The sequence below is a fragment of the Micromesistius poutassou genome (genome assembly GCF_964030765.1).
Source record: "Micromesistius poutassou genome assembly, contig: SCAFFOLD_3870, whole genome shotgun sequence".
Classification (NCBI taxonomy): Eukaryota; Metazoa; Chordata; class Actinopteri; order Gadiformes; family Gadidae; genus Micromesistius; species Micromesistius poutassou.
In genome coordinates, this window is record NW_028179172.1 from 1 (window position 1) to 27,407 (window position 27,407).

A 27,407-nucleotide genomic window follows, 5' to 3' on the forward strand; every position below is an offset into this window, starting at 1 on the left:
CTCCCTCTCTCTCTCTCCCTCCCTCTCTCTCTCTCTCTCTCTCTCTCTCTCTCTCTCTCTCTCTCCCCCCCCCCCCCCCCCTCTCTCTCTCTCTCCCCCCCCCTCTCTCTCTCTCCAGAGCGTCCGCGGGTGTCTCTGCTCCAGAGGAGCCCCTCCTCCCCAGTGGTGTGCCATGCTACAGGCTTCTGCCCTGACAGGGTGGTGGTGTTCTGGACGAGAGACGGCCAGGAGCTCCATGAGCAGGTGGACCCCGGGGAGGTCCTCCCCAACCACGACGGGACCTTCCAGCTCAGCGTGGACCTGGACCTCACGGCCGTCCCACAGGAGGACTGGGGGAGGTACGAGTGTGTGGTCCAGCTGAAAGGCATCGAGGACATCTCCACCCGCCTGGACCCCGCCCTCATCAGGACCAACGGGGGTAAGACTGGTGTTGGAGGGGGTGGAGGTGGGGAACACATGTCTCACCACCTCCACCTGACCTCATCACAACCACTGCCAGGTCGACCTGGACACTGCTGAAGCTACTGGGTCAACACACAGCTCTCAGGAGTAGCTCACTGCAGCAGAACACGGTGCATTGTGGGTAAATTAATTATATGAAGAGGGCTAGGCTCAGATCAGTCCCTGAGTGACCCTGAGCTCCAGAACAGATTCTAGAGGAATAGTTACACTGACATTGTGTTAGTCGTGTGTAGCATCACGTGACCGTAGACATGTGGTTCAATGATGGAGGGATGGATGGGGGAGGGTCTCTGTCCAACATCTATTATTACACACCTGATTTTATCTTCTTGATTTTCCTTCAAGGCAAGAGTGACATCCTTGTTTTCATCCTCGCTGGTGTTGCTGTTGTTGCTGTTGTTGCTGCTGCTGCTGTTGTTGGAGTCTTTGTGAACCGGAAGAGGAACGGTGAGTGGATCAAACTCTCCAGGAGGACTGACACCTGATCTCCACCTGCTCCTACTTCCTGTCCCCTTCCTAGACTCTGATTGGTTGTCTTCACACACTGGTGGTCTGGTGGTAGAAACCTCTCCACCTCTGAATGATGAACCTCCTCCAATGTCCACAGAGACGTTGTGGCATTAAAGACCGGGTAAACCAAATTCAGTATTTTTCTTCTTATCATATTAATTAGGCCTTAAATGTGTCCCTCAAAACATGTAAAAAATATTTTTCCCATTCATCATTTCCTTGAGGAGCTAGGCCTCAGAGAATGTTCTGTGTGCAGGTTTAAAATGGGCGGGTCTACATCGAAGACCGCTTTACGTAAGCGGTCTTCGATGTAGACCCGCCCCCTGCTGCCCTCTAGGTATAAATACATTAACCGCGCACTAGCATTCTGTGGTTTCACCCGTCTATGGTTTTACCGCTCACGAGTCTGGTTTGAATTGTCAGTTTGCAGCTAGCTTGCCCGTTATGCCTCTTCAACCTCGTTGGTGCATCTTCCCTGGATGCCACAGTGGGAAACGTAACGTTAACGGTTCGTTTACTTTATTTAAGTTTCCGACCGAAGACGGTCTCTCTCCGGTGATGGGCGTGGTTTCCTGGCCTGCAGCGCACACGCCCCCACCGTCCTGAGCCAGGGATTACTGCTCATTTTTCATCAACTTTGAAGCATAATTTTATATACTTCGCGATTTTTTTAGTCCTTCAAATTTGGCAGGGTGGTTAATAATATATTTTCCTGTGGTATTATAAACTCAAAACCCATAATTATTCTTGGTTTACCCGGTCTTTAAGAATAAGAAAGTATAATAACATGAGGATATTCACCTCTGTTACAACACTAATCATTTCTCCTGATCCTTAGGTTCAGACAAGCGTCACAAACCAGTTGGTGGAAAAAATGGTAACATGAGTTTTTACTGCAGTTCTGTTCTTATGATTAATGCTACTCAGTGACTTGTCTAGCACACTGAACTATACAGCTCTATAGATCTAGATACATCTAGCTCACTGGACTATACAGCTCTATAGATCTAGATACATCTAGCTCACTGGACTATACAGCTCTATAGATCTAGATACATCTAGCTCACTGGACTATACAGCTCTATAGATCTAGATACATCTAGCTCATGACTTCAGCTCCTCCCACTCTGCTACTTCCCAGGTTCTGACACCAGCTCTGAGAACACTGAGGGGCAGAATCCGGCTCCTGAGGAACAACCTCTGACCACAGTCAGTACTTTACCACTTTACAATACTTATTCACAGTCATATGTTTACAGTTATAGTCATATTTTAACATAATCCCAATCACAGTAATAGATTAACATATGTTTACAGTAATTAATCAAAGTAATAGATTAACAATCATATTTTAACAGTACTTCATCACAGTAATATTTTAACAGTACTTCACAGTAATATATTAACAGTTATCCTGGCTATTGCCAGACTAAGCTCAATGGTAGATTTCACGTTGGTCTGGGGAGGCTGCTATAATTTTCTTCAGCACAAGAGGCGTGATCAATGAGTTAAATTGACTCTGTACGCAATTGGCTGCTTTCCGTCACCTCCCTGTCGTCATTGTGTTAAACCAGCCAATAGCACGCCAGGGGGAAAAGCCAGCTTGGTGATTGGCTCCCGCAAAAACGTATCGAAACTAGAAAGGAATGTATTGCTCTTCTCCAGACCCTTCTGCAGGGCCAACTCAAATCACCGGCAGAATGGGCGGGGCTACCCAGTCTAATAAACAGTATCATCACAGTGATAATGTGTTTAATGTTTAATGCTGACTTGTGCTTCCTTGCTGTTTAGGTTCAAAGTTAAATCATGAAGAGGCTTCTCACGTTCAGCTTCCTAAACCAGGATGGAGTGGATCGCTGTTCATTTATAATCCTCACAATCAGTTTTGGGACTTCAGCTAACTAAAGATGCTACATTTGCTTAATTACAATAACATTCATACTTAACTTTATTTTGATTAAAAAAAACATCAATCCGTAAGAATTGTAAATCAGTTAGATCTCTGTATTTGTGATAGATTTGATGAACTCACCGTCTTAAACCTGCAATCTTTCACTGACGCTTGGAAACCATGGCAACACAACCTCGCCATGATGGCCATTTTGTTTTGGTTCTAACTGCTTCATCTTATAACCTTTTAATTATGTTATATTGTTTAGTAATATTTAAGTTTGAAATAATGTTTAAAGATTCAGAATCAAGATTTTGGACAGTGAAATTCTGTCAAGTTTGAACGCAATAATTGATTAATTGAATGTGTTTCCTTAAAATATATTATTTGTGAGTTCTGCTCGCTAGAGAACTGCATTGCTACATAGGCTACCACAATCGAGCTAGGCTGCTTTAGCTTTAATGCTCTTTGTTGTATTTTCTGTGTTCTTTGGGGAATTGGATACTTGAGTTATTCTGTCAATAAAATACATTAAAACTATTTTGCCTATATATATATTTACTATACTTATCGTTAGGTTAGGTTTACATACTTTGTTTATTATTGAAGGTTAATATGAAATTGAATTAAATAATACAAAATGATGACATCATGAAGACAGAGATATAATCTGTCAGCAGATCAAATAACAGAATGTATAAATCCTCATCCAGTCCCCACCCAGCTAGCGTGTAGAACCAAGATGGCTGCCGGGTGAATAAGGCCCAGGACTGATCTGCCTGGTTTGGAGACAGGCTGGCTGGGCGACCTGATTGGCTACCTGGGTCACATGGTGTGCTGAGGGTTGGCTCTGGAAAGCCCTGGTAGCTGCAGCCTGGTTTCCTGCCAGAGACCAGGAGCACCACAACACCAACTGTACAAACTGCCACAACACCGGCCTCCATCTTGTCTCCTGACGTCAACAGAAGCGCCGAATGGCGGCTGTGGTCACTGCACACGGCGTCTGATTAAAGACAATAAAAACATTGGTTTGGTCATAGTTTATCAACATTATTTTACAATGTTGTGTTGTGGTAATGAAGTGTATTGTAAATGTTAACAACAAGCCTTTGACCCTGGCTCTAACTTTAAATTTGGTTTGTCATTAAAGTCAGATCGTGTTTCATTGTGTACTAAAGGTGAGATTATTGTGTTGTGTAGTAAAAGTCAGGTTGTTGTGTTGTGTACTAAAGTGAGATCATTGTTGTGTTGTGTACTAAAGGTAGATCATCATTGTGTTGTGTTGTGTAGGCCTACTAAAGGTAGATCATCGTTGTGTTGTGTACTAAAGGTAGATCATCATTGTGTTGTGTTGTTTACTAAAGGTAGATCATTGTTGTGTTGTGTACTAAAGGTAGATCATCGTTGAGTTGTGTACTAAAGTGAGATCATCATTGTGTTGTGTGGTGGACTAAAGTGAGATCATCATTGTGTTGTGTTGTGTAAAGGTAGATCATCGTTGTGTTGTGTTGTGTACTAAAGGTAGATCATCATTGTGTTGTGTTGTGTACTAAAGGTAGATCATCGTTGTGTTGTGTACTAAAGGTAGATCATCGTTGTGTTGTGTTGTGTACTAAAGTGAGATCATCGTTGTGTTGTGTACTAAAGTGAGATCATCGTTGTGTACTAAAGGTAGATCATCGTTGTGTTGTGTACTCAAGGTAGATCATCATTGTGTTGTGTACTAAAGGTAGATCATCGTTATGTTGTGTTGTGTACTAAAGGTAGATCATCGTTGTGTTGTGTTGTGTACTAAAGGTAGATCATCGTTGTGTTGTGTTGTGTTCCCTAGGTGCAGCAGGGTGTAGAGACAACACCGTCACCAGCGTCATAACTCCTAAACTGCCGACACACAAAATGGCGTCCGGTGAAGTGTGAGCTGTGATGGACTGAGTCCAAAGAGCGTCTTGTTTCCGCGTCTGTTTCAGCGTCTGTTTTCCTTCTGTGCGGCCGCTCCCTGATTCTGGTTGAAAACATCTCAACCTTTCAGAAAGGCGCTGGTGTCACTAAGTTAAACTAACGAATCAGACACGAGATGGGCGGACTCGTCTGCTGTAAACAAGAAACTGGAGTAGAAACCTGTTCCAGCGGCGTCCGGAGGTCAGGGTTGCCAACTCTCACGCATCTGGCGTGGCACTCACGCTTTTTTCAGCATCAATCTCACGCTCTCACGCACAGGCAAGAGATATCACGCCAAATAGCCCATCTTTGGAAGAAAAAAAAAAAAACTTTTTCCCGTCCATTCACTGTTGATCACTTACTACTAGACCACATAATATACAGGATACATGCTCGTTAGATCTATCTATCTATCTATCTATTCAGACCTACTGCATTGACTGCAGTGCAGGCTGATCTACAACGTCCTCCGCGCATCTTTCTCTGTCGCCGCTCCCTTGCGTCTTTTAGTTGCGCGTGAAACGTTTTGAGTGAAAGACGCGCGTTTGGGAAGAAGAAAAAAGTCTTGGTTAAGGTCTGAGAGCGCAAATAAATGCCTCAAACTAGTGCTGTCATTTTTAAATAACAACGTTACGTTTGTTTTATTACTGTTGTTTTTATAACGCAATTAATGCGGATACTCCGCTATTTGGTTTCATTTACTTATCACTTAACCTAAAATTACAGCCAGGGTATCAAAACGAAGAGAGAAAGGTGGCAAAAAGATACCTCAAAGAGCTTTTCAGAGAACTTCTCTTAAATGGCATGATCCTTTCCATAAACTCTTCCAGTCTCTCTCCCTCCCTCCTTCCATGTCCCCTGTCTCTGCCTCTCTGTGTGTTCTGTGGACCTTGTTGTAATTCAACTAGAAATTGTTAGTTTGGTGTTACTTAGCCTATATTTTATTTATATTACAAGTGCCTTTCGAGCTAAGCACGGAAAGAACAAGTCATCAGTTTACTGAATCTCTTGGCTTCTATAGGCTATATTTTAATTTGGATTTAGTATTTGAATTCTGATTTAATATTAATTCCATGTTGTTACAAGTTGTTGCAATATCAGTCATTAGATTAAATAAAGTCATGTTTGGCAATGAGCGGGGTCAACCTATTCTCACAATATAGACCCTAAAGGTTTTCTCATGGTTTGACAGCCCTCCTCAAAACAAAATTACAAGGTGTCTTAATGTAGTGCAGGCTATCAACCAATAACCAAATTACTAAACTAATTAAAGGCCATGACACACTGTTACCTTCTGTTAAATTCATTCTTTCTGGGTCAGACTGGGAATAAATTCTGAGGTCTTGGTTAAATACATATCTATGGCAGCAGGTATCAGTATACAGCTGTGTTCCCATGTCAATGCATTATTAAATGCATGGTTAAATCAAAACACATTTTGAATGTCCTACGTCAACAACAGCCAATGGCTTTTTATATAAGCCTTCCTTCAATTTGTTTATCCTAAGTAAACAAGGACTGTTTTGTTTTGCTCTTCGCACGCCCACTGACATTTTGCAGTCTCACTCCAGCCAAAGTCCCAAAGTTGGCAACCCTGGGTCATCATGATTTTTTTTCACAAATTCAATTCAAGACCAATTTCAGCCCGGCTGACAATGAAGTAGGCTACTATATCTATCATATCATGATATGTCAATTATAGAGAATAAAAAGGCCTGCATGTGAATCACAAGCTGTTTATAGAGCAGGAAGTCTCTCTCTCTCTATCTCTCACACACGCGCACACACACACACACACACACACACACACACACACACACACACACACACACACACACACACACACACACACACACTCACTCACTCCACATCTGCGTTGTTTCCTGGTAAAAGAGGATCTAAAGTGTGTATATATCTCGTCACATGAGACTTCAGCAGTAGTTGATAAATGTTCAGTGTAGTAAACCGATATCCCGCCCGCGTCGCCTCGTCTGAACCCACGCGAAGGAAAGAGTCACTTTCTCTTTCAGAAGACCACGGCATTTATTTAATATCACCGCTAATGACCTAGAAAATAAACAAACTGCATTTATAGACTATTGGTCAAGACCTGTTCATGAGTCGCCTACATCGTTGGGTTCCACAATGATATGCAAATTTGAAGCGTTCATGAGCGACAACAATCTCAACAACATCTCATAAAGCCGCCCCAGTGTAACATGAGCCGCTATGGCTCAGTGGAGATAGCCCCTCCCACTTTATGACTCAGAGGAGATGACCCCTCCCACTGTCACTCTGCCTTCACAGGCCGTGACTGACCTCTAGTGGAGGAGATGAGAGCAGCAGAAGACGGGCTAGGGTGAGTAGCATCCACACCACAGGCCCCGCCCCTCTGCCACGCCTGTGGGGGGGTGGGGTGGGCCTGCGACCGGGGGGGTTCTTAACGTGTGTGTGGGGCAGGGTGGTCCGGTGTGGTGGGGTTCTTAACGTGTGTGTGGGGCAGGGTGGTCCGGTGTGGTTGGGTTCTTAACGTGTGTGTGGGGCAGGGTGGTCCGGTGTGGTGGGGTTCTTAACGTGTGTGTGGGGCAGGGTGGTCCGGTGTGGTGGGGTTCTTAACGTGTGTGTGGGGCAGGGTGGTCCGGTGTGGTGGGGTTCTTAACGTGTGTGTGTGGGGCAGGGTGGTCCGGTGTGGTTGGGTTCTTAACGTGTGTGTGGGGCAGGGTGGTCCGGTGTGGTGGGGTTCCACTCCCAGACTAAAGGTGGCGGGTTGGATCCTGAAGGTCTGCAGTCGGGCTCCACCCTGCAGCGGGAGGCGGCCTGCAGGCGTCTGAACACACAGGATCAGGTGGGTTAGGAGGCTCAGCTGGAGGTGGGAAGCGTCTCTCAGTGACCCAACACACCGCCTGTGTTCCTAAAACAGTCCCTTAGTGGTACTACATCTCAAACCAGTTCACACCGTGGTAGGAGCTGTCCTCTCTAACCCTCAACGTAGCGTAGACTAAGGTCCAGGATATCAGAACCACAGCACGGAGCAGGCAATCAGAGGGGAGGGAGGGAGGGAGTCTCCCCCACCACCGCCTGAGCTATATGTTCCTGTTAACCACTGAGTGGATTGTGTGTGTGTGTGTGTGTGTGTGTGTGTGTGTGTGTGTGTGTGTGTTTCACTGACAGTATTTTTCAGTCGCGGAGGAATTTAATTGGACCTCCAGTGTGGACAGCTCCTACTGTGGTGGAGTCTGATCTGAGCATCTCTGTCAGAACCAAGATGTGGAATTACACTCGGAAAGTACACACACACACTGCTCCTAGTAGATCCAGTACCACTGACAGAGAGAGAGAGAGAGAGAGAGAGAGAGAGAGAGAGAGAGAGAGAGAGAGAGAGATGTCTAGATTAAACTAGTTATTTTGAACTAGTTCACAACCCAACTAGTTATTTTGAACTAGTTCATGCACAACACTGCTGTTCGAAACCTTTATTCATCTTGTATTGAGTCCTTTGCGTTCAACTGTCGGATCGGTTTGACGGAAGTATAGTGTGGAGGACGCCTCGCGTGGCAGCAACAGATTGGAGATGTTTTTAGGTTCTGATGTCTTTCTGTTTTTATGCTTTATGTTTCAATGAATGTGTTGCAGCATTATTAATTTCTCCTGTGGGCTGTGTGGGGATAATAAATATAAATCTATTAGTGTTTTGTTGTCCTAAAACCAGAACAAATGAGGGCCAGCGGATTCATGAGTCACATGGGGGGCTCGTCTGAATTATTTGCCACTGCTGCAACGATTCAAGTCGACTTCATGTAATTGTTTAGAGTAGCCGCTAGATGGCAGTATTCATTCATAGTTCTGGGTAAAGACCGACCAATTTCCCATATACGTGACTTGTTAGAAGAAGAAAACTTTATATTTTTGTGATATTTGGTATGTCTATTTCTAGAAAATGTTGCACATAAATATAGAATGGTCGCACCTATTTAACCTCAGACTTTAAATGTAATGTAAATGCTTTCACTAAACAAACCTTGAAGTGTTTTTTATGCGTTATCTGTCTTACTTTGTCTTACCTGTTTCTTGTAATCTAATCTTCCCAGTGTTAAGTATGTTTTGTTGCGCCTGTCTTTTCTGTGCTCTGTTTTTGTGTTTCGTCAAATTTTGTGCAATGTCTACGTGCTCTGATTCTATGTTTTGTCGTATTTTTGTGTAATGTCTAAGTGATCAGTTTTTATGCTTCATGTTTTTTTGTGCAATACCTTTATGTCTGTATGTCAGGGCTCCCTTGAAAAAGAGGCTAAAGGTCTCAATGGGACTCACCTGGATAAATAAAGGTTAAATAAAAAAAATAAGTAGCCTAAATGGTTGCGGTTCAAAGAGATGCATAACTATTCGTGAGTAACGTGAGGGACTATTACATATAGGCTAAGGTAACTCCACAGTATTTCAGCCTGTTGGAGTAGATCACAAAAAACTCTACAGGCAGACAGACAGACAGACGGACACATTGCATTGTCGTTACTCGTATTGCGTCACAAAACCGGTCCTGGATCAGCTCACCCGATGGCAGTTTCCATTCTTTGCCTGGCAGGTACGCATGCGCACTGAGACGTTTTACTGGCAGACAGCGTGACAGTGTCGGCAATTACGTTCAGATGCAGTGGAAGACGCGAAATTCCCGCAACACCTGCTGAAAGCGAGAAACAGCAATTGTACATTATAGGTGATTGGATCGCGACCGGCGTGAGGGATTACACTAGGGAAACACAGGTGACGATAGAAATCCATAGGACTAAAGCGTATCTGCGTCACGTGGTCAGCCACAACCAATCGGAGCGATGCAATTCTATCGGAAAGAGGGCTCTTTGTTCGGCGTTTTTCAACTTTATTCGTGATTATATACACACATGTCTTGTATTCGTATTTATATTTCATTGGGATTCATCTCTGGCGACATTTGACCCTGGACTGACACCAGATGGTATCCGGTGCGGAGTGACACGTATGCAGTGTTGTGTGAGGCAGGACCCCCCTCCCCCACTGCGTGGAATGGGGGAGGAATGGGGGAGGAACGCGGACACGTTGGAGGGAAATGTGCTAAAAAGTATCGAGGCGGAGGACAAGAAGATTAAATGAAGAAAACTTCCGGATCACTTGGGATTTACAAATCAAGAATTATATGTGTTTGAAGCAAGGTTGTTTTTCATGTAATACGTCCTTTTTATTTCATAGGAACCTTTTTTTTTTTTTTTATATATTTTTTTATTTTATAGAATGATAAATTAGAAATGTTGTTTATTTGGTTATACCTTGTGGTGAAACGGTGTATTTTAAGTAGTTAAAAGTATTTGTCCCATGTTAGTTAGACTTGTGCAGCCGGTCGTGTGACGTTGTGAGGACCTGTAACCTTGGGTTGGGGGATGGGCTGGCGAGGCAGCGTCCTCGGCCTTATCGGAACCTTGATTTAATCGTGTAAACTAGTACATTAACGTAGCCCGAATTGTCCGAATCCGTCAAATGTTTCCAGATCGTTAGTTTTACTAAGCAGTGGAATCCGTTGCAGTTGTTCAATGTATTCAGACCCCGCTACCAGTTGTTCAATGTATTCAGACCCCGCTACCAGTTATTTTTTTCTAAACGAAAACGACATCCCATTAGTTCGTTCTGTGGGTGTTTCGGAGTCCTTCGCGTTGGGTTTATTCGTGGGCAGTTGGGACTCGATTTTTAAGGTCAAAGAGAGGGCTCAGCAAAATGCTGTGTCATTCGGCGGTGGTCACACGGTGTTGTTCTGACTTGGCAAGAGTAGGGTTGTTGTGATAACGTTGTGCGAAAACGGAGCGGCACCACTTGGGGTCTCGTTTCGGGTTTATATCAGTTAACCGTTCATCTGAACAGCAGTGAAACCGAGGCCTTGGGGTGTCGATGCATGGGCTCGGTTTTCAGTCTCCTTCCGCCGAGTCGAACCGTGTTATAGGTCGCGAATGGGCTGCGAAACACGGTTTGTGTGCGATTTGCGAACGTTTTATTTAGTTCGGTGATGTGTTGCGGCAGTTAAACGGTGATTTAATCGACTTTTGTGAAACTTAAGATGGCGACTCGGCGCCCTTTCCGTGAAGGAGAAAATGCGGACGCTGTGGCGCGTGGAGGGCGGTGTCTGGTTCCGGAGGGATACGCGTGACCTGGGTGAACAACCAATGGGCGCCGCTGTACTAAACGCCGAAAGCGCGCGTAGATCCTGGTTGCCCAATCGCCGCGGTCGTCTCGCCCATGCGGACGTCATCTTATGTGATAAGGAAATGGGCGGAGTCCGACCAGACATGTTTTGTAGGGGCTAATGTGACGTAGCCAGTAAGAAACAAAATGTTTCCATTGCCAGATACGTTGGACCAATAGCGTCGTACGCTCGCTGTGACGGACAGGGGGCACTGGCCAATGGGGCCTCCAAAAGCGGATCCATAATACCTATTTATGTATGGATTCGCTAAGTTTCACAGACAGCTCAGGCGGCGAATCGCAACCTTGGGGGCGTAGACTCCTCGGAGTAGTCTGGCCAATGGCGTGGTTGTGTTGTCTATAAAGCAACGGGCGAAGCGGCTGCGTCGCCATTTCACCGAAGCTGTGTCAACAAGAACGTGGTGGCGGGGACGGGAGACAACGGACGAACTGAGTCGGATCCTGATTTTCAATATAGCTTAAAGAGAATCCGGATCCATCCTGATGGATATGGCTCTAAACCCGCCTCTTGACAGGTATCTACTGGTCAAATTGACTCTAGGGTTTCCATCGGAGGGGATATTGATAAACTCTGGATGTAATTTTTTTCTCAAAACGGTTAACAAAAGTGGCCGACGGTCTTGGCGCTACGGTAGGCGCGTTCGTGTCCAAATGGACGTTGTTTACAAAAAAAGTACGGCTTGCATTTTGAGTGTTGAACCAATTTCGCAAGCCAATATTTGAAGTACGTTAGGTGGAGTCGCAGTGGTAAATACATAGCGGGGGTATTTGTGTTGTGTATCGGCGCCATCTTCGGGACTCCTCTCCGGGGTAGCCGCTCTCTGGGAGCCGGCGGTACCAGTTAGCATTAGCTCCGCCGTTAGCCTCCTAAACCCCCTTCAGGAGGCGCCTCGGTTTCCTCCCCGCCTCGGCGGGTCCTCCTTCTGCTGTTGACAAATGTAGCCGCTGTGCCAACCCGCCTTGTGTGCTATTGCTCACGGCCGCTCTGGGTGCCGTTGAGGCGGCTGCAGGGAGCCCTTTTATAGGGTAACACCGGGGAGGCGGGACTCGTCGGGACCCGGGTCCGCTCCCACCTGTGCACCCGCTCGGGGTTGCCGGCTGCAGGGGAGGAGGCTGTGTGTACGGAGCCGGCGGGGCTGCTCACGGCTCTGTGCGGCGCTGTTTACACCGCTGCGTGTTAGGGGCTGTGCTGGTGAGGTGTACGGGAGGGTTGTTTTCCTGTCGGTTGACCGTTTAGTGCTGTGGGCTAAACTTCAGGGATGCTGCCTTGAACGCCTCCTCCAGTACATGTAAACAGTAGTAGTACCTTTTTTATATTTTTCAGTGACTGTTGCCGATTTATTTTTTATAACCAAACCATTGTATTGTGTACACATATATCTTTTTTTAAATAATAAAGTACCACGACTGTTTACTTTTGTTTCCTAGTTGTGTCATTAAAGAGAAAAAGCCCCCTTTTGACGTTAGCGCAATGACCAGATGTTGTGCTGCGGTTAGCGTCCAGCCACTTCAGCACAAAGACTGAGTTGCTCTGCAGGTTAACTTCCTGTCAGTCCCACGTGGCCTCAGCAGCTCAGGTAAACACGGAAAGGCGCAACCGGTCAGACCAGAGCCCTGTCACGTGGGTCAGGTGATTTGAGAGACCACAGGTTATGAAATTATAATTCATAACATGCTGAACAGATGTTGAAGTTGCTTGATGGGAGTCTGAGAAAGCAACCGCTGTCACTCTTATATTGACATGTCTTATGTATTCTAACAGACAATTGTAATAACGTAAACAAACATCAATCCGTTTTTCTCGTAATGTTAACTGTAGATGTTATTTACACATTGAGGGCGCTGTAGTGGACAGAACAGGGCGCTGATGCGCTACAACCCAGGAAGGGGGCGGGGTGACTGTGAATCCTGTTCCCATGGTTATACCAGCCTAGCGAGCAGCTGCAGGGAAACATTAACTCGGTTTCCAAGGGGACCAACAGGTCCGTGAAATGGCTTGTGGAATCACGTGCACAGTGCGGTCGGGAGAGGTTCAAGTGTAGCTTGAACCTCTGTACAGTTTCTATACGGATCAGGACATCGGTGATTCATGTCAGTGTGCGTGTGTAAACATGCATACTGGAGATATTCAGTCCTAGATACGGTGCTCCTGTAAAAACATTGATCACAACAGTGATCGGTCGCCATAAGACAACACGAGAGCACCCCTACCTCAACTCTATATAGCTGTGAGGGAAGTTCTTGAACTGCCTGATAACACCCCGGACACACACAGTCCAGAGTCTGGTCTGTGGGGACGGGCAGAGCGGCGGTGGCGGTGGTCATGCTGTGGCGAAGAGTCCCGTGACGGATCTTGATCCCATCAGGTGTGCTGCCTCGTCAGACAACCTGTTGAGTGGCACCTGACAATGAGAGCACACCAGGCTCACCCCGCCCTAGACAAGCTTTGACTTTGAGGTTGTTTTTTTTCTGTGTGCGTTGATGTGACTAGTGTGTAGTCATTTGGTTAATGGATGTTCCCATGCGTACGATGCATAGAGGCGTCTACTGGCCCTCCTCTCTAGCCCCGCCCTCATGGGGGGGGGGGTCCTGGGTAATGGTCACGGTAGCAGGCTGTAGATTTGACTCTTCTGGATCATGGGTAATCAAATGAGGGTATAGTGTTACTCAGACTGGTCGATGGCCACACTTAATCAGCCTTGTTCCCAGGCTGAGGTCCTGTTGAACTCTGCGACTGCCTGCTGTGTTGTGGTTGGGAATAGAGCGATGTAGAGAAACAAATTCATTATTTTGTTCGGACGTGCAATGTTATACTTGGTATTTTGGTAATATTAGTTATATGCAGAGTTATACTCGGCATATCTATGCTTAGGCTAATGCCAGGTCAGCTGGGTGTGTATGTGTGTATGGTGTCTCCACTACCAGGTCAGCTGGGTGTGTGTGTGGATGGTGTCTCCACTACCAGGTCAGCTGGGTGTGTGTGTGGATGGTGTCTCCAGTACCTGGTCAGTCAGTCAGGTGTGTGTGTGTGCAGCGGATGTGACGGTGTGTGTGTGTATGCAGCGGGTCTGACGGTGCGTCTCCCTCCCCACAGCTCCATGCTCGGGGTGGAGGTGACGGGCGTCTCCGTGATGGACCACGGCTCCTCCACCGCGGCCGGGAAGCGCATCCGCAAGCCGTCGCTGCTCTACGAGGGCTTCGAGAGCCCCGGGGGGCCGGCGCTGGGCCAGACCCCCGCCGCCGGGCCCCCCCAGCCCCCCAACAAGGACCCCAGCCGGCAGGGCCGCGCCACCAACCAGCTGCAGTTCCTCCAGAAGGCCATGATCAAGTCCCTGTGGCGGCACCACTTCGCCTGGCCCTTCCACGAGCCGGTGGACGCCAGCAAACTCAACCTGCCCGTGAGTGTCCGGCCAGAGCACGCCGCCACAGAGGTTCAGTGGATCAAAACATTGGCCATAAGCCCACCGAGTAAAGTGGACATGCCGTTCCACACGTAAACTTATGTTATCCTTCTCTGGAACATGCTGCCATGGCTACTGGCCAGACGATACACGCTCAAATTGTGGGGCCATTAGAAGTGACACAGACCAGACCATTTAACAACCATGTTGGGAGATGGTTGATGGATCCTGTTGTGTACATGTAGAATAATGTTGCATATATTAGGCCTTAGTTGGCTGGTGTAGCATTAAAAGAGTGGTGTTCCCTCCCCCAGGACTACCATAAGATCATCAAGATCCCCATGGACATGGGCACCATCAAGAGGAGGCTGGAGAACAACTACTACCGCAGCGCCAGCGAGTGCATGCAGGACTTCAACACCATGTTCACCAACTGCTACATCTACAACAAGGTAACGCACTGTTCACTAAGGGTTACCCTTTTCACTAAGGGTTAACTTTTTGTTTAGTAACGTAACCCAAACATCCTGCGTTAGTTTACCTTAACACTAGCTAGAGAAACTTTATCCAAACATTAGCTTGAGTAACTTGAAAGTGAAACTAGCTTGACAAACTGTATCCAAACATAATCTTTATTAACTATACAGTGAAACTAGTGTGAGAAGCTTCATCCAGACATTATCTTGAGCACTGTCACGTGACACTAGCTTGAGAAGCTTCATCCAGACATTATCTTGAGCACTGTCACGTGACACTAGCTTGAGAAGCTTCATCCAGACATTATCTTGAGCACCGTCACGTGACACTAGCTTGAGAAGCTTCATCCTGACATTATCTTGAATAACTACAGCGAAACTAGCTTGAGAAGCTTCATCCAGACATTATCTTGAGCACTGTCACGTGACACTAGCTTGAGAAGCTTCATCCAGACATTATCTCGAGCACTGTCACGTGACACTAGCTTGAGAAGCTTCATCCAGACATTATCTTGAGCACCGTCACGTGACACTAGCTTGAGAAGCTTCATCCTGACATTATCTTGAATAACTACAGCGAAACTAGCTTGAGAAGCTTCATCCAGACATTATCTTGAGCACTGTCACGTGACACTAGCTTGAGAAGCTTCATCCAGACATTATCTCGAGCACTGTCACGTGACACTAGCTTGAGAAGCTTCATCCAGACATTATCTTGAGCACTGTCACGTGACACTAGCTTCAGAAGCTTCATCCAGACATTATCTTGAGCACTGTCACGTGACACTAGCTTGATGGCGGCGGGCGGCTCCTCTTCAGTCGAGGTGTAACCCCCAGCTCCCCTGTAGCCCTCAGATGACATCGTGCTGATGGCCCAGTCCCTGGAGAAGGCCTTCCTGCAGAAGGTGGCTCAGATGCCCCAGGAGGAGGTGGAGCTGCCCCCCCCTCCACCACGGGGGAAGCCTGGGAAACAGGGCCGGAGAGGGAGAGGGACAGGTGAGGCACGCCTTCAGACAGCCAGCTGCCGCCATACCGGACACACAGTCGTTAAGACACACCATGACCATCAGTCACCTCCTCACACACTACACACATGTACCCCATACATCACACACAACATGCACTACACACACGTACCGAATACATCACGCACAACATCCTACACGCACACACACACACGTACCATATATAAACACTCAACATCCTACACACACACACACACACACACACACACACACACAATATATAAACACTCAACATCCTACACACACACGTACCATATATAAACACTCAACATCCTACACACACACACGTACCATATATAAACTCTCAACATCCTACACACACACACACACACACACACACACACACACACACACACACACACACACACACACACACACACACACACACACACACACACCATATATAAACACTCAACATCCTACACACACACACACATGTACCATATATAAACACTCAACATCCTACACACACACCACGTACCATATATAAACTCTCAACATCCTACACACACACACACATGTACCATATATAAACACTCAACATACTACACACACACACACACGTACCATATATAAACACTCAACATCCTACACACACACACACACACACACGTACCATATATAAACACTCAACATCCTACACACACACACACGTACCATATATAAACTCTCAACATCCTACACACACACACACACACACACCATATATAAACACTCAACATCCTACACACACACACACACACACACACACGTACCATATATAAACACTCAACATCCTACACACACACACACACACAAGTTCCATATATAAACACTCAACATCCTACACACACACTTCAATAATGAAAGCATCTATTTACCTTCTGATCGTCTGTCAGATCTATCAGCCATTGGCTGTGTCTGTCCTGGCCCCGCCCATCTGGTGCCGAAGTGTAGGCATTAAGAGGTGTGTGTGTGTGTGTGTCCGTGTCCCCAGTGTCCGGAGGGGTGACCACGGCCCACCAGGTCCCTGCCGTGTCCCAGTCGGCCTACTCGCCCCCCACCCCCGAGACCCCCGACATGCTGCTCTCCATGACCCCCCAGATCCACCTCCCCAAGGCCCTGAGCCACGCCCCGCCCAGCCCCGCCGTGCTGGGCCTGCTGCCCCACACACAGCCCACCACCAAGGTAACGCACGCACACACACACACAGCCCACCACCAAGGTAACGCACACACACGCACACACACACAGCCCACCACCAAGGTAAAGCACACACACGCACACACACACAGCCCACCACCAAGGTAACACACACACACGCACGCACACGCACGCACACGCACACACACACACACACAGCCCACCACCAAGGTAACACACACACACACACACACACACACAGCCCACCACCAAGGTAACACACACACACACACACACACACAGCCCACCACCAAGGTAACGCACACACACACACACACAGCCCACCACCAAGGTAACGCACACACACACACACACACACACACAGCCCACCACCAAGGTAACGCACACTACACACACACACACACACACACAGCCCACCACCAAGGTAACGCACACACACGCACACACACACACACACACACACACACAGCCCACCACCAAGGTAACACACACTACACACAGCCGACCGCAAAGGTATCATGCACACACACACACACACACAGCCCACCACCAAGGTAACACACACACACACACACACACACAGCCCACCACCAAGGTAACGCACACACACACACACACAGCCCACCACCAAGGTAACGCACACACACACACACACACACACACACACACAGCCCACCACCAAGGTAACGCACACTACACACACACACACACACACACAGCCCACCACCAAGGTAACGCACACACACGCACACACACACACACACACACACACAGCCCACCGCCAAGGTAAAACACACACAGCCCAGCGTTACGGTATCACACTGCAAACACCCCACACACAAAAATGTCATTATGGAAAAATATATACATATATACATATAGCCACAATCTGAAATCAAAGTATGAGCCCTGACTGGTCTGTGGTCCCGGCCGTCTCTCAGAAAAAGGGGGTGAAGCGGAAGGCGGACACCACCACCCCCACCACCATGGCCATGCCCCTCATGGCCACCCTGGGCGTGGGCGGCGCCTCCCCCATCACCCTCACCTCCCTGGGGGTGGAGCACAACTCCGGCCTGGGGATGGGCCCGGCCCTGGGCCTGGGCCTGGGCCTGGGCCTGACCATGGGCATGGGCGGCGGGGGGGGGGTGGTCATGGGCGGCGGGGGCAAGGCGCCGCCGGGGGCCCGCCGGGGGGTCAGTGGGCGACCCATCAAGCCCCCCAAGAAGGACCTCCCGGACTCCATGCTGCCGCAGCCGGCGCGGCGCAGCAAGCTGAGCCCGCCGCTGCGCTACTGCAACAGCGTGCTGAAGGAGCTGCTGTCCAAGAAGCACGCGGGCTACGCCTGGCCCTTCTACAAGCCCGTGGACGCCACCACGCTGGGGCTGCACGACTACCACGACATCATCAAGCAGCCCATGGACCTCAGCACCATCAAGGTACCCCCCCCCCACTAACCCCCTAGGGTGACCCCCTAACCCCCCGGGTGACCCCTAACCCCTCAGGGGGGTCCCACAGTACGGGGGTTGCGTTGTGTTCAGTGTTGTCTAACAGTACGGGGTTGTGTTGAGAGTCTTTATGCTATGCGTGTTGTGTTGTGTTCAGTGTGTTGTGTTCATGTGTTGTGATGTGTTCAGTGTGTTGTGTTCATGTGTTCAGTGTGTTGTGTTCAGTGTTGTCTAACGCTACGTGTGTTGTGTTCAGTGTGTTGTGTTCAGTGTGTTGTGTTGTTGTCTAACGCTACGTGTGTTGTGTTTAGTGTGTTGTGTTCAGTGTGTTGTGTTGTTGTATAACGCTACGTGTGTTGTGTTCAGTGTGTTGTGTTCATGTGTTGTGTTCAGTGTGTTGTGTTCATGTGTTCAGTTTGTTGTTGTTGTGTTGTGTTGTCTAACGCTACGTGTGTTGTGTTGAACAGAGGCAGATGGACGGCCGGACGTACCGTGATGCCCAGCAGTTCTCTGCTGACGTCAGACTCATGTTCTCCAACTGCTACAAGTACAACCCCCCCGACCACGACGTCGTCGCCATGGCGAGGAAGCTTCAGGTGACCGCCCAGCGCATCACGTCCCTAGTCTCCTGTTTAGCCAACACTCTCTAATGCAGGGTCCCAGTATTTGGCAAAATGTGTTGACTCCTCCTCCCTCCTCCTCCTTATCGTTGTCTTGACTCCTCCCTCCTTAACATTGTCTTGACTCCTCCCTCCTCCTTATCGTTGTCTTGACTCCTCCCTCCTTCCTAATGGCTGCCCTGGTCTTCCTCCTGACTCCTCTTGACTCCTCCTGACTCCTCCTGACTCCTCCTGACTCCTCCTGACTCCTCCTCACTCCTCCTGACTCCTCCTCACTCCTCCTGACTCCTCCTCACTCCTCCTCACTCCTCCTCACTCCTCCTCACTCCTCCTGACTCCTCACTCCTGACTCCTCCTGACTCCTCTTGACTCCTCTTGACTCCTCTTGACTCCTCTTGACTCCTCCTGACTCCTCTTGACTCCTCCTGACTCCTCTTGACTCCTCCTGACTCCTCCTCACTCCTCCTGACTCCTCTTGACTCCTCTTGACTCCTCCTGACTCCTCCTCACTCCTCCTGACTCCTCCTCACTCCTCCTGACTCCTCACTCCTCCTGACTCCTCACTCCTCCTCACTCCTCCTCACTCCTCCTGACTCCTCCTCACTCCTCCTGACTCCTCTTGACTCCTCTTGACTCCTCCTGACTCCTCCTCACTCCTCCTGACTCCTCCTCACTCCTCCTGACTCCTCACTCCTCCTGACTCCTCACTCCTCCTCACTCCTCCTGACTCCTCCTCACTCCTCCTGACTCCTCCTGACTCCTCTTGACTCCTCCTGACTCCTCCTGACTCCTCCTGACTCCTCCTGACTCCTGCCCTCCAACAGGACGTGTTCGAGTTCTGCTTCGCCAAGATGCCGGACGAGCCCCCGGCCCCGCCCAGCTCCTCCTCCTCCTCCTCCTCCTCCTCGTCTTCGTCAGAGAGCGAGCCCAGCAGCGAGAGTGAGAGCGAGAGCAGCCCCAGCTCGGACAGCGAGGAGGAGAGAGCCAACCGCCTGGCCGAGCTGCAGGAGCAGGTGTGTGTGTGTCTGTGTGTGTGTGTGTGTGTTAGTGTGTGTGTCACCCTGACCTATGACCTCAGCGCCGCGGCCCTCTAAAGGGGAGGGGGAGAGACAGGAGGAGGAGTCACACTCCCCCCTCTCAAAGACACGCCCCCAAACTCATGACTAGAGCGCTGGCTTTAGCAGTGGGCCTAGCCTTGTGGAGGACGACACACAGACAGACAGGCAGAGTGGCCGGGTAGACAGACAGACAGACAGAGTGGCCGGGTAGGTAGACAGACAGACAGACAGACAGACAGACGGACAGACCGACAGACTGGCAGAGTGGCTGGGTAGGTAGACAGACAGACAGACAGACAGACAGGCAGGCAGGTAGACAGAGAGACAGACAGACTGGCACAGTGGCCAGACAGACAGAGTGGCGGGGTAGGTAGACAGACAGACAGTGGCGGGGTAGACACAGACAGACAGTGGCGGGGTAGGTCGGTCTCAGACAGGCCTGAGTCCGCCACAGATACCGGATTGTTTTCTTTATTTTCGTCAGAGCGTTTTATTTATTGATGGCTGTTGGGATGATACGAGGATTTCAACAAATACGACCTGATGCCTCCAACAGAATGGCTATCCCCTGGCTTTAACATTCTCCTCCCCTCCAGGAGAATCATCTGTTAATATTGTTTTTCCTCCTCTCCCTCCCTCCCTGTCTCCCCTCCCTTCCTCTCTCCCTCTGTCTCCCCTCTCCCTCTCTGTCTCCCCCTCCCTCTGTCTCCCCCCTCCCTCTCTGTCTCCCCCCTCCCTCTCTGTCCCTCCTCTGTCTCCCCCTCCCTCTGTCTCCCCTCCCTCTCTGTCTCCCCTCCCTCTCTGTCTCCCCCTCCCTCTGTCTCCCCTCCCTTTCCTCTCCCTCCTCGGTCTCCCTCCCTCTGTCCCTCCCACTTGTCTCCCTGTCTCCCCTCTCTCCCTCTGTCTCTCTCCCTCTGTCTCTCCCTCCCTCTGTCTCCCCCTCCCTCTGTCTCTCTCTCCCTCTGGCTCTCTCTCCCTCTGTCTCTCCCTCCCTCCGTCTCTCCCTCCCTCTGTCTCCCCTCTCTGTCTCTCTCCCTCTGTCTCTCCCTCCCTCTGTCCCCCCCTCCAGCTGAAGGCGGTCCACGAGCAGCTGACGGCCCTCTCCCAGGGACCCATCGTCAAGCCCAAGAAGAAGAAGGAGAAGAAGGAGAAGAAGAAGAAGAAGAAGCCGGAGAAGGAGAAGCACCGCCGGATAGAGGAGGAGCCGGCGCCGCCGCGGCCCGCCAAGGCCCCCAAGACCACCAAGACGCCCAAGACCCCAAAGACCCCCAAGACCAAGGCCAGCCGGGCGTCGGGGACCCCCGCCGCACAGACCAAGAAGACCCCCAGCAGGAAGAACAACAAGAGCAAGTGAGTGGCGGCCCCCGGTGGCCAGGAGGGGGATCACACCCCCACCGTGTAGTCTCCCACTGGCTCCCCCCGGGGCCTGGCCCCCTACAGGAGTGGAGGGGGATCACACCCCCACCGTGTAGTCTCCCACTGGCTCCCCCCGGGGCCTGGCCCCCTACAGAGGGGGGGAGGGGGGGGTCGAGGAACGCGAGGGACCCCTCCTTCTCCAGGGAGGTTTAGGGGAGCGTTGGGTGCTCGTTGGGCACCCAGCACCCGTACCCTCTCATCCGATAGTGGCATTAAGACAAAGCCCTAGACGCTGTAGCTCTGTCCTATAACGCCCTCTTACGTCCCACGTGTCGACCGTCATGAACTAAACTCCCCCCCCCCCCCCCCCCGCCCCCTCCCCTCCCTCAGGTCCAAGAAGGCCGGCATGATGTTCAGCGTGCCGCCCATGGAGGCCCCCGAGCTCCTCCCGCACTACGACTCCGACGAGGAGGAGGAGACGGTGCCCATGTCCTACGACGAGAAGCGGCAGCTCAGCCTGGACATCAACAAGCTGCCAGGGGAGAAGCTGGGCCGCGTGGTGTACATCATCCAGGCCCGCGAGCCCTCCCTGAGGGACACCAACCCCGAGGAGATCGAGATCGACTTCGAGACGCTCAAGCCCTCCACGCTGCGCGAGCTGGAGCGCTACGTCATGACCTGCCTGAGGAAGAAGCCCCGCAAGCCCTACGGTGAGGAGGGTGGGGGGGAAAGAGGGCGGAGCGCATTGTGGGCAGAGGGGGAGGGGCCTGGTGTGAAGTGGGAGGGGTTAGGGTTAGACCTAATATGGGCAGAGGGGGAGGGGGCTGGTTTGTAGTGGGAGGGGTTTGCTGGGTACAGGAAGGACCTAATATGGGCGGAGGGGGAGGGGCCTGGTTTGTAGTGGGAGGGGTTTGCTGGGTACAGGAAGGACCTAATATGGGTGGAGGGGGAGGGGCCTGGTTTGTAGTGGGAGGAGTTTACTGGGTACAGGAAGGACCTTATATGGGCAGATGGGGAGGGGACTGGTTTGTAGTGGGAGGAGTTTGCTGGATACAGGAACAACCTTATATGGGCAGATGGGGAGGGGGCTGGTGTGTAGTGGGAGGGGTTTGCTGGGTACAGGAACAACCTAATATGGGCAGAGGGGGAGGGGACTGGTTTGTAGTGGGAGGGGTTTGCTGGGTACAGGAACAACCTAATATGGGCAGAGGGGGAGGGGACTGGTTTGTAGTGGGAGGAGTTTGCTGGATACAGGAACTAGCTAACTTAGGGAGAGGCTCCTGGTTTGTAATGGGTTAAGTTTGCTGGGTACAGGAAGGACCTAATATGTGTAGAGAGGGAGGAACTGGTGTGTAGTGGGAGGAGTTTTGTATAGGCGCTAGGTGATATGTGTAGAGGGGGAGGGGCCTAGCATGAGTTGTAGTGTCAGGGGCCTACAGTGTACAGCCCTGTGGTCCAGGAGGGGAATCTCAACGTGTGTGTGTGTGTGTATGTGCAGCTAAAGGCGGTGCGGGGAAGTCCCGTGAGGAGATGGTTCTGGAGAAGCAGCTGGAGCTGGAGAAGAGGCTGCTGGACGTCAGCGGGCAGCTCAACTCGGGCAAGAAGCCCGCCAAGAACAAACGTGAGTCCACAGAGCAGGGCGGTACAACCAGGAGACCAGGGCTGTGTTCCAAAGCGTTCCCTATCACCCACATAGCACTATAAAGGGTGATATAGTGCACTATAAAGGGTGATATAGTGCACTATAAAGGGTGATATAGTGCACTATAAAGGGTGCTCGCCATTTTGTAGTGGTGTTCTCATTCTCAGTGGTTAACTTCGTTCACTATATAGCGGACTATAAAATACCCAACATGTGAGTGAACATCCGATGTTCCCTACATGTTACTCCCGTAGACCACAATGCAATGCGGGCGCATTTACTGACGCAAATGACGTTCAGAAATGTTCGGCTTAGTGTCTGAATTCTCGTTTGTTCGTTCCCTATATAGTTCACTATATCATAAACACTACGTAGGGAACAGTGAGTGAGGGAATAGGGAACAATTTCCAACACAGCTGCTGTCACCTTAAGAGACGTACAATAAGACAGAGAAACAACAATATATACATTATATTATAGAATTATAGAATATATCTCAAGATCTACTCAGACCTGTCCATCATCTTACTACTCTCACTCCCTCCTCTCCTCCCCTCCTCTCTCCCTACCTCCCTCTTAGTCTCTCTCTCTCCCTCCCTCCCTCCCTCCAAGTGTTAGTATTATATAATATAATTATATAATATATCTGTCGGTACAGTAAGGATGTTCATAGAACCAACAATCACCAGGTTAACCCATTCCCCGTATACAACAGATAGCTAGGGTAAGATGGTACACGATGCTATGGTCTGTTTTTAAATGCCAGGAAGTACAACATACAATAAATGCGTACATTAAGTAGCGGACATTGACCGGTCCGCGTTTGCAGCCAAATGCGTCTTCTAAAAGTTTAGATTTTTGGCAAATAATCTGTGTACCCGTCAGGACGACTTTAGACAACAGCCAGCCCTGAACGCAGTCGTATGGTTGGTTTAGTTGTGTTCGTTTAGTCTAAGTTATTTTGATATTCAAAATAAAAACAATCAGAATATTTTATGAATGGTTATCCACCTATCTTTAAAAGATGTGTGTTGTGTCTAACCCTGTGTGTGTGTTACGTTGTGTGTGTGTTGTCTAACCCTGTGTGTGTGTTACGTTGTGTGTGTGTTGTCTAACCCTGTGTGTGTGTTACGTTGTGTGTGTTGTGTAACCCTGTGTGTGTGTTACGTTGTGTGTTGTGTAACCCTGTGTGTGTTACGTTGTGTGTGTTGTGTAACCCTGTGTGTGTTACGTTGTGTGTGTTGTCTAACCCTGTGTGTGTGTTGTGTAACCCTGTGTGTGTTACGTTGTGTGTGTTGTGTAACCCTGTGTGTGTTACGTTGTGTGTGTGTTGTGTAACCCTGTGTGTGTGTTACGTTGTGTGTGTTGTGTAACCCTGTGTGTGTTACGTTGTTGTGTGTGTTGTGTAACCCTGTGTGTGTTACGTTGTTGTGTGTGTTGTGTAACCCTGTGTGTGTTTGCGTCCCCAGCGGAGAAGCCGTCGGCGGCGGAGGCCAGCGCCCAGCCGTCACGCCTCAGCGCCAGCAGCTCCTCCTCGGACTCCTCCACCTCCTCCTCCTCCTCCTCCTCCTCGGACACCAGCGAGTCGGACTCAGGCTGAGAGAGAGAGAGAGAGACGGAGCGAGAGAGAGAGAGAGACAGGGCGAGAGACGGAGGGGGGGGGGGGGCCGTTCCTCTGACCCACAGAACTACTGAGAACTACAGGACCCGGGGCCCCGCCCCTCCTGGACCCCCGCGGGCGCCGGGCCACGCCCCTCCCGCGGAGCCGCGCCCTGGCGTGGGGGCGGGGCCTCCGGCGGGGCGTGGGGGCGGGGCCTCGGGCGGGCGTGGCCGCGGGGCTGTAAAGAGGACGTGTACAGGCTCATCACGATGTACCTTTTCTTTTATAAAGAAGCATTTTAATAAGATAATTTATTCCCTCGTTTCTGGGGAGAGGGAGGAAGACTTGGTGGCATCTTTATTTTTCTTTTCTTTTGTTTCTTTTTTTAAAAACGGGGAGGTGTGTGTGTGTGTGTGTGTGTGTGTGTGTGTGTGTGTGTGTGTGTGTGTGTGTGTGTGTGTGTGTGTGTGTGTGTGTGTGTGTGTGTGTGTGTGTGTGTGTGTGTGTGTGTGTGTGTGTGTGTGTGTGTGGTCGTCGTCGTCGTGTGGGCCGCGCTGCGTGTGCACGCTTCTTCTTGTGACCAACCTGCAAATAAAAAGAGTGAGACTGTGTCTTGTTCACTCGGCGACGCCCCAACACCTCACTCCTGGCTGCCGCCGGTTCCTACGGCATGACGACTTCCTGTCTGGGTCGAGTTCTGTGTTGGTGTCTGGTGTGAACCAGCGGTGTGAACCAGCGGTGTGAACCAGCGGTGTGAACCAGTGGAGAGACCGGGTCGTGACGTCTGTTCATTGGGCGAGGGCCGGTTCTTGGTTCCTCGGTTCCTTGGTTCCTTATCACCCTTCTAATGTGTCTGGGGGGGTTTCGTTCTTCATGTTTAGGATTGTTTCAGCTGTGTCTCCAATCTCGTAGACGGATTTTGTTTTTTCATAATTGGGTCAGATGTCCACTTTTGAGGGGGAAAAAAAAAAAAATCGTTTAAGTTCTAAATCCTAAAGACGCACAATCTGTTCTACTGGTAGCCTACAAGTTATCAATGTTCATGCTTTTTTTTTTTTTCTTTTTTGTGAGCTGTTCCACTTTGTTTTGAGCATTTAGTTTGCGATTGAGACGTACGTGTTAAATATAATTTATTTAGGTGTTTCAGTGGAGAGCACGTTCATTAAAAGTCAGCTGTACAGAAGACGCTTGTGAAAGCATTGTACATACGTTAGTTTCTAGCACGACCTTGTTTCAGATCTGACCTTATTGTTCCGTTCCTCTTCATGAGACGAGATGCTCTGTGCTAGTCTTAGCCCCTCTGCGGTCTGAACACGACCGGCCTCTTGTCAGATGACGCATTCATTTGAACACATGCACATAAATAAATAACGTTGGATCTTTTTAACAAACATCAGCTCCTGGCTCCTTGATTAAGGTACATGGGACTCCATGACTAAATACGGACAAATTGACCAATCATGTTTCCACCCTCTCGGTCATAAACAGACACTACTTGGAGGTAATGAGAAATCAATAAGAACGAATCCACCGACGTATAGTATTTGTATTAATGTGACACAGATTGATAGCGTAATGCATTGTCTTGAGAAACTTTGCCCGGTGTATCTGAAGGAAAGAGGAATATCAATTCAGAGAAAAACTTAAATGGTTAACAGTGTTATCCGCTTGTCCTTCTGAATTACCAGATTATCTCAGAAATATGAAAACGGTTTTATTGGGGAATTGGCATCGGCTGTTTCTTCCGAATTAACGATTTGAGGGATCTCGATCAGGAAAACATACAATTATTTATGAAAAAAAAACAACTGAACCGGTCCCCCGGCGCCCCCTGGTGGCCCAGAAGCGGACCTGAGCCGGTCCCCCGGCGCCCCCTGGTGGCCCAGAAGCGGACCTGAGCCGGTCCCCCGGCGCCCCCTGGTGGCCCAGAAGCGGACCTGAGCCGGTCCCCTGGCGCCCCCTGGTGGCCCAGAAGCGGACCTGAACCGGTCCCCCGGCGCCCCCTGGTGGACCGTTTCCCGGACCTGAACCGGTCCCCCGGCGCCCCCTGGTGGACCGTTTCCCGGACCTGAACCGGTCCCCCGGCGCCCCCTGGTGGACCGTTTCCCGGACCTGAGCCGGTCCCCCGGCGCCCCCTGGTGGACCGTTTCCCGGACCTGAGCCGGTCCCCCGGCGCCCCCTGGTGGACCGTTTCCCGGACCTGACTCCAATAATGTCTCGCTGCAGCCTGTAGGACATGAACATCAACATCCAACTGCTACCGTCAAAGTCGTTTTACGCCAGCGATGATGTTTATTAAATTATGTCCCTTTCAGGGTTAGGGTAGTAGTGGTTAGGGATAGGTTAGTAGTGGTTAGGGTTAGGGATAGGGTAGTAGTGGTTAGGGATAGGTTAGTAGTGGTTAGGGTTAGGGATAGGGTAGTAGTGGTTAGGGATAGGTTAGTAGTGGTTAGGGTTAGGGATAGGGTAGTAGTGGTTAGGGATAGGTTAGTAGTGGTTAGGGTTAGGGATAGGGTAATAGCGGTTAGGGTTAGGCATAGGGTAGTAGTGGTTAGGGTTAGGGATAGGGTAGTAGTGGTTAGGGTTAGGCATAGGGTAGTAGTGGTTAGGGTTAGGGA

The 27,407-nt window shown here is 49.8% G+C and overlaps 2 protein-coding genes across 3 annotated transcripts; both read left to right on the top strand.

Moving 5' to 3' along the window:
• Positions 1-105: 105 nt before the first annotated feature.
• LOC311373058 (class I histocompatibility antigen, Gogo-C*0101/C*0102 alpha chain-like) lies at positions 106-2,955 on the top strand (the record flags this gene model as incomplete). The annotated part of the gene is made up of 5 exons (XM_084489913.1): positions 106-418; positions 808-909; positions 1,811-1,849; positions 2,114-2,181; positions 2,764-2,955. Coding segments are annotated over 5 exons (534 nt in total), but the record flags the coding sequence as incomplete, so codon positions are not given.
• Positions 2,956-9,434: 6,479 nt separating this feature from the next.
• On the top strand, positions 9,435-26,168 carry LOC311373060 (bromodomain-containing protein 2-like). Of its 2 annotated transcripts, none has more exons than XM_084489915.1 (12): positions 9,435-9,984; positions 14,118-14,421; positions 14,739-14,876; positions 15,749-15,896; positions 16,902-17,092; positions 18,010-18,504; positions 18,981-19,109; positions 19,958-20,146; positions 21,261-21,541; positions 21,938-22,257; positions 23,046-23,168; positions 24,659-26,168. In XM_084489915.1, the coding sequence occupies exons 2-12, from the start codon at positions 14,122-14,124 to the stop codon at positions 24,787-24,789; spliced, it is 2,445 nt and encodes an 814-aa protein (XP_084346041.1). In that variant the 5' UTR covers positions 9,435-9,984; positions 14,118-14,121; the 3' UTR covers positions 24,790-26,168. The 2 variants fall into 2 exon arrangements, with proteins under 2 accessions (XP_084346041.1, XP_084346040.1); XM_084489914.1 differs by lacking the exon at positions 9,435-9,984 and adding an exon at positions 9,991-11,538.
• Positions 26,169-27,407: the final 1,239 nt, after the last annotated feature.

Coding starts and splice junctions, on each gene's coding strand:
- LOC311373060 (XM_084489914.1), top strand. CDS start 11,507: ATGGATATGGCTCTAAACCCGCCTCTTGACAG. Junction 18,505..18,980: donor TGGACCTCAGCACCATCAAG/GTACCCCCCCCC, acceptor TGTGTTGAACAG/AGGCAGATGGACGGCCGGAC. Junction 22,258..23,045: donor GAAGCCCCGCAAGCCCTACG/GTGAGGAGGGTG, acceptor GTGTATGTGCAG/CTAAAGGCGGTGCGGGGAAG.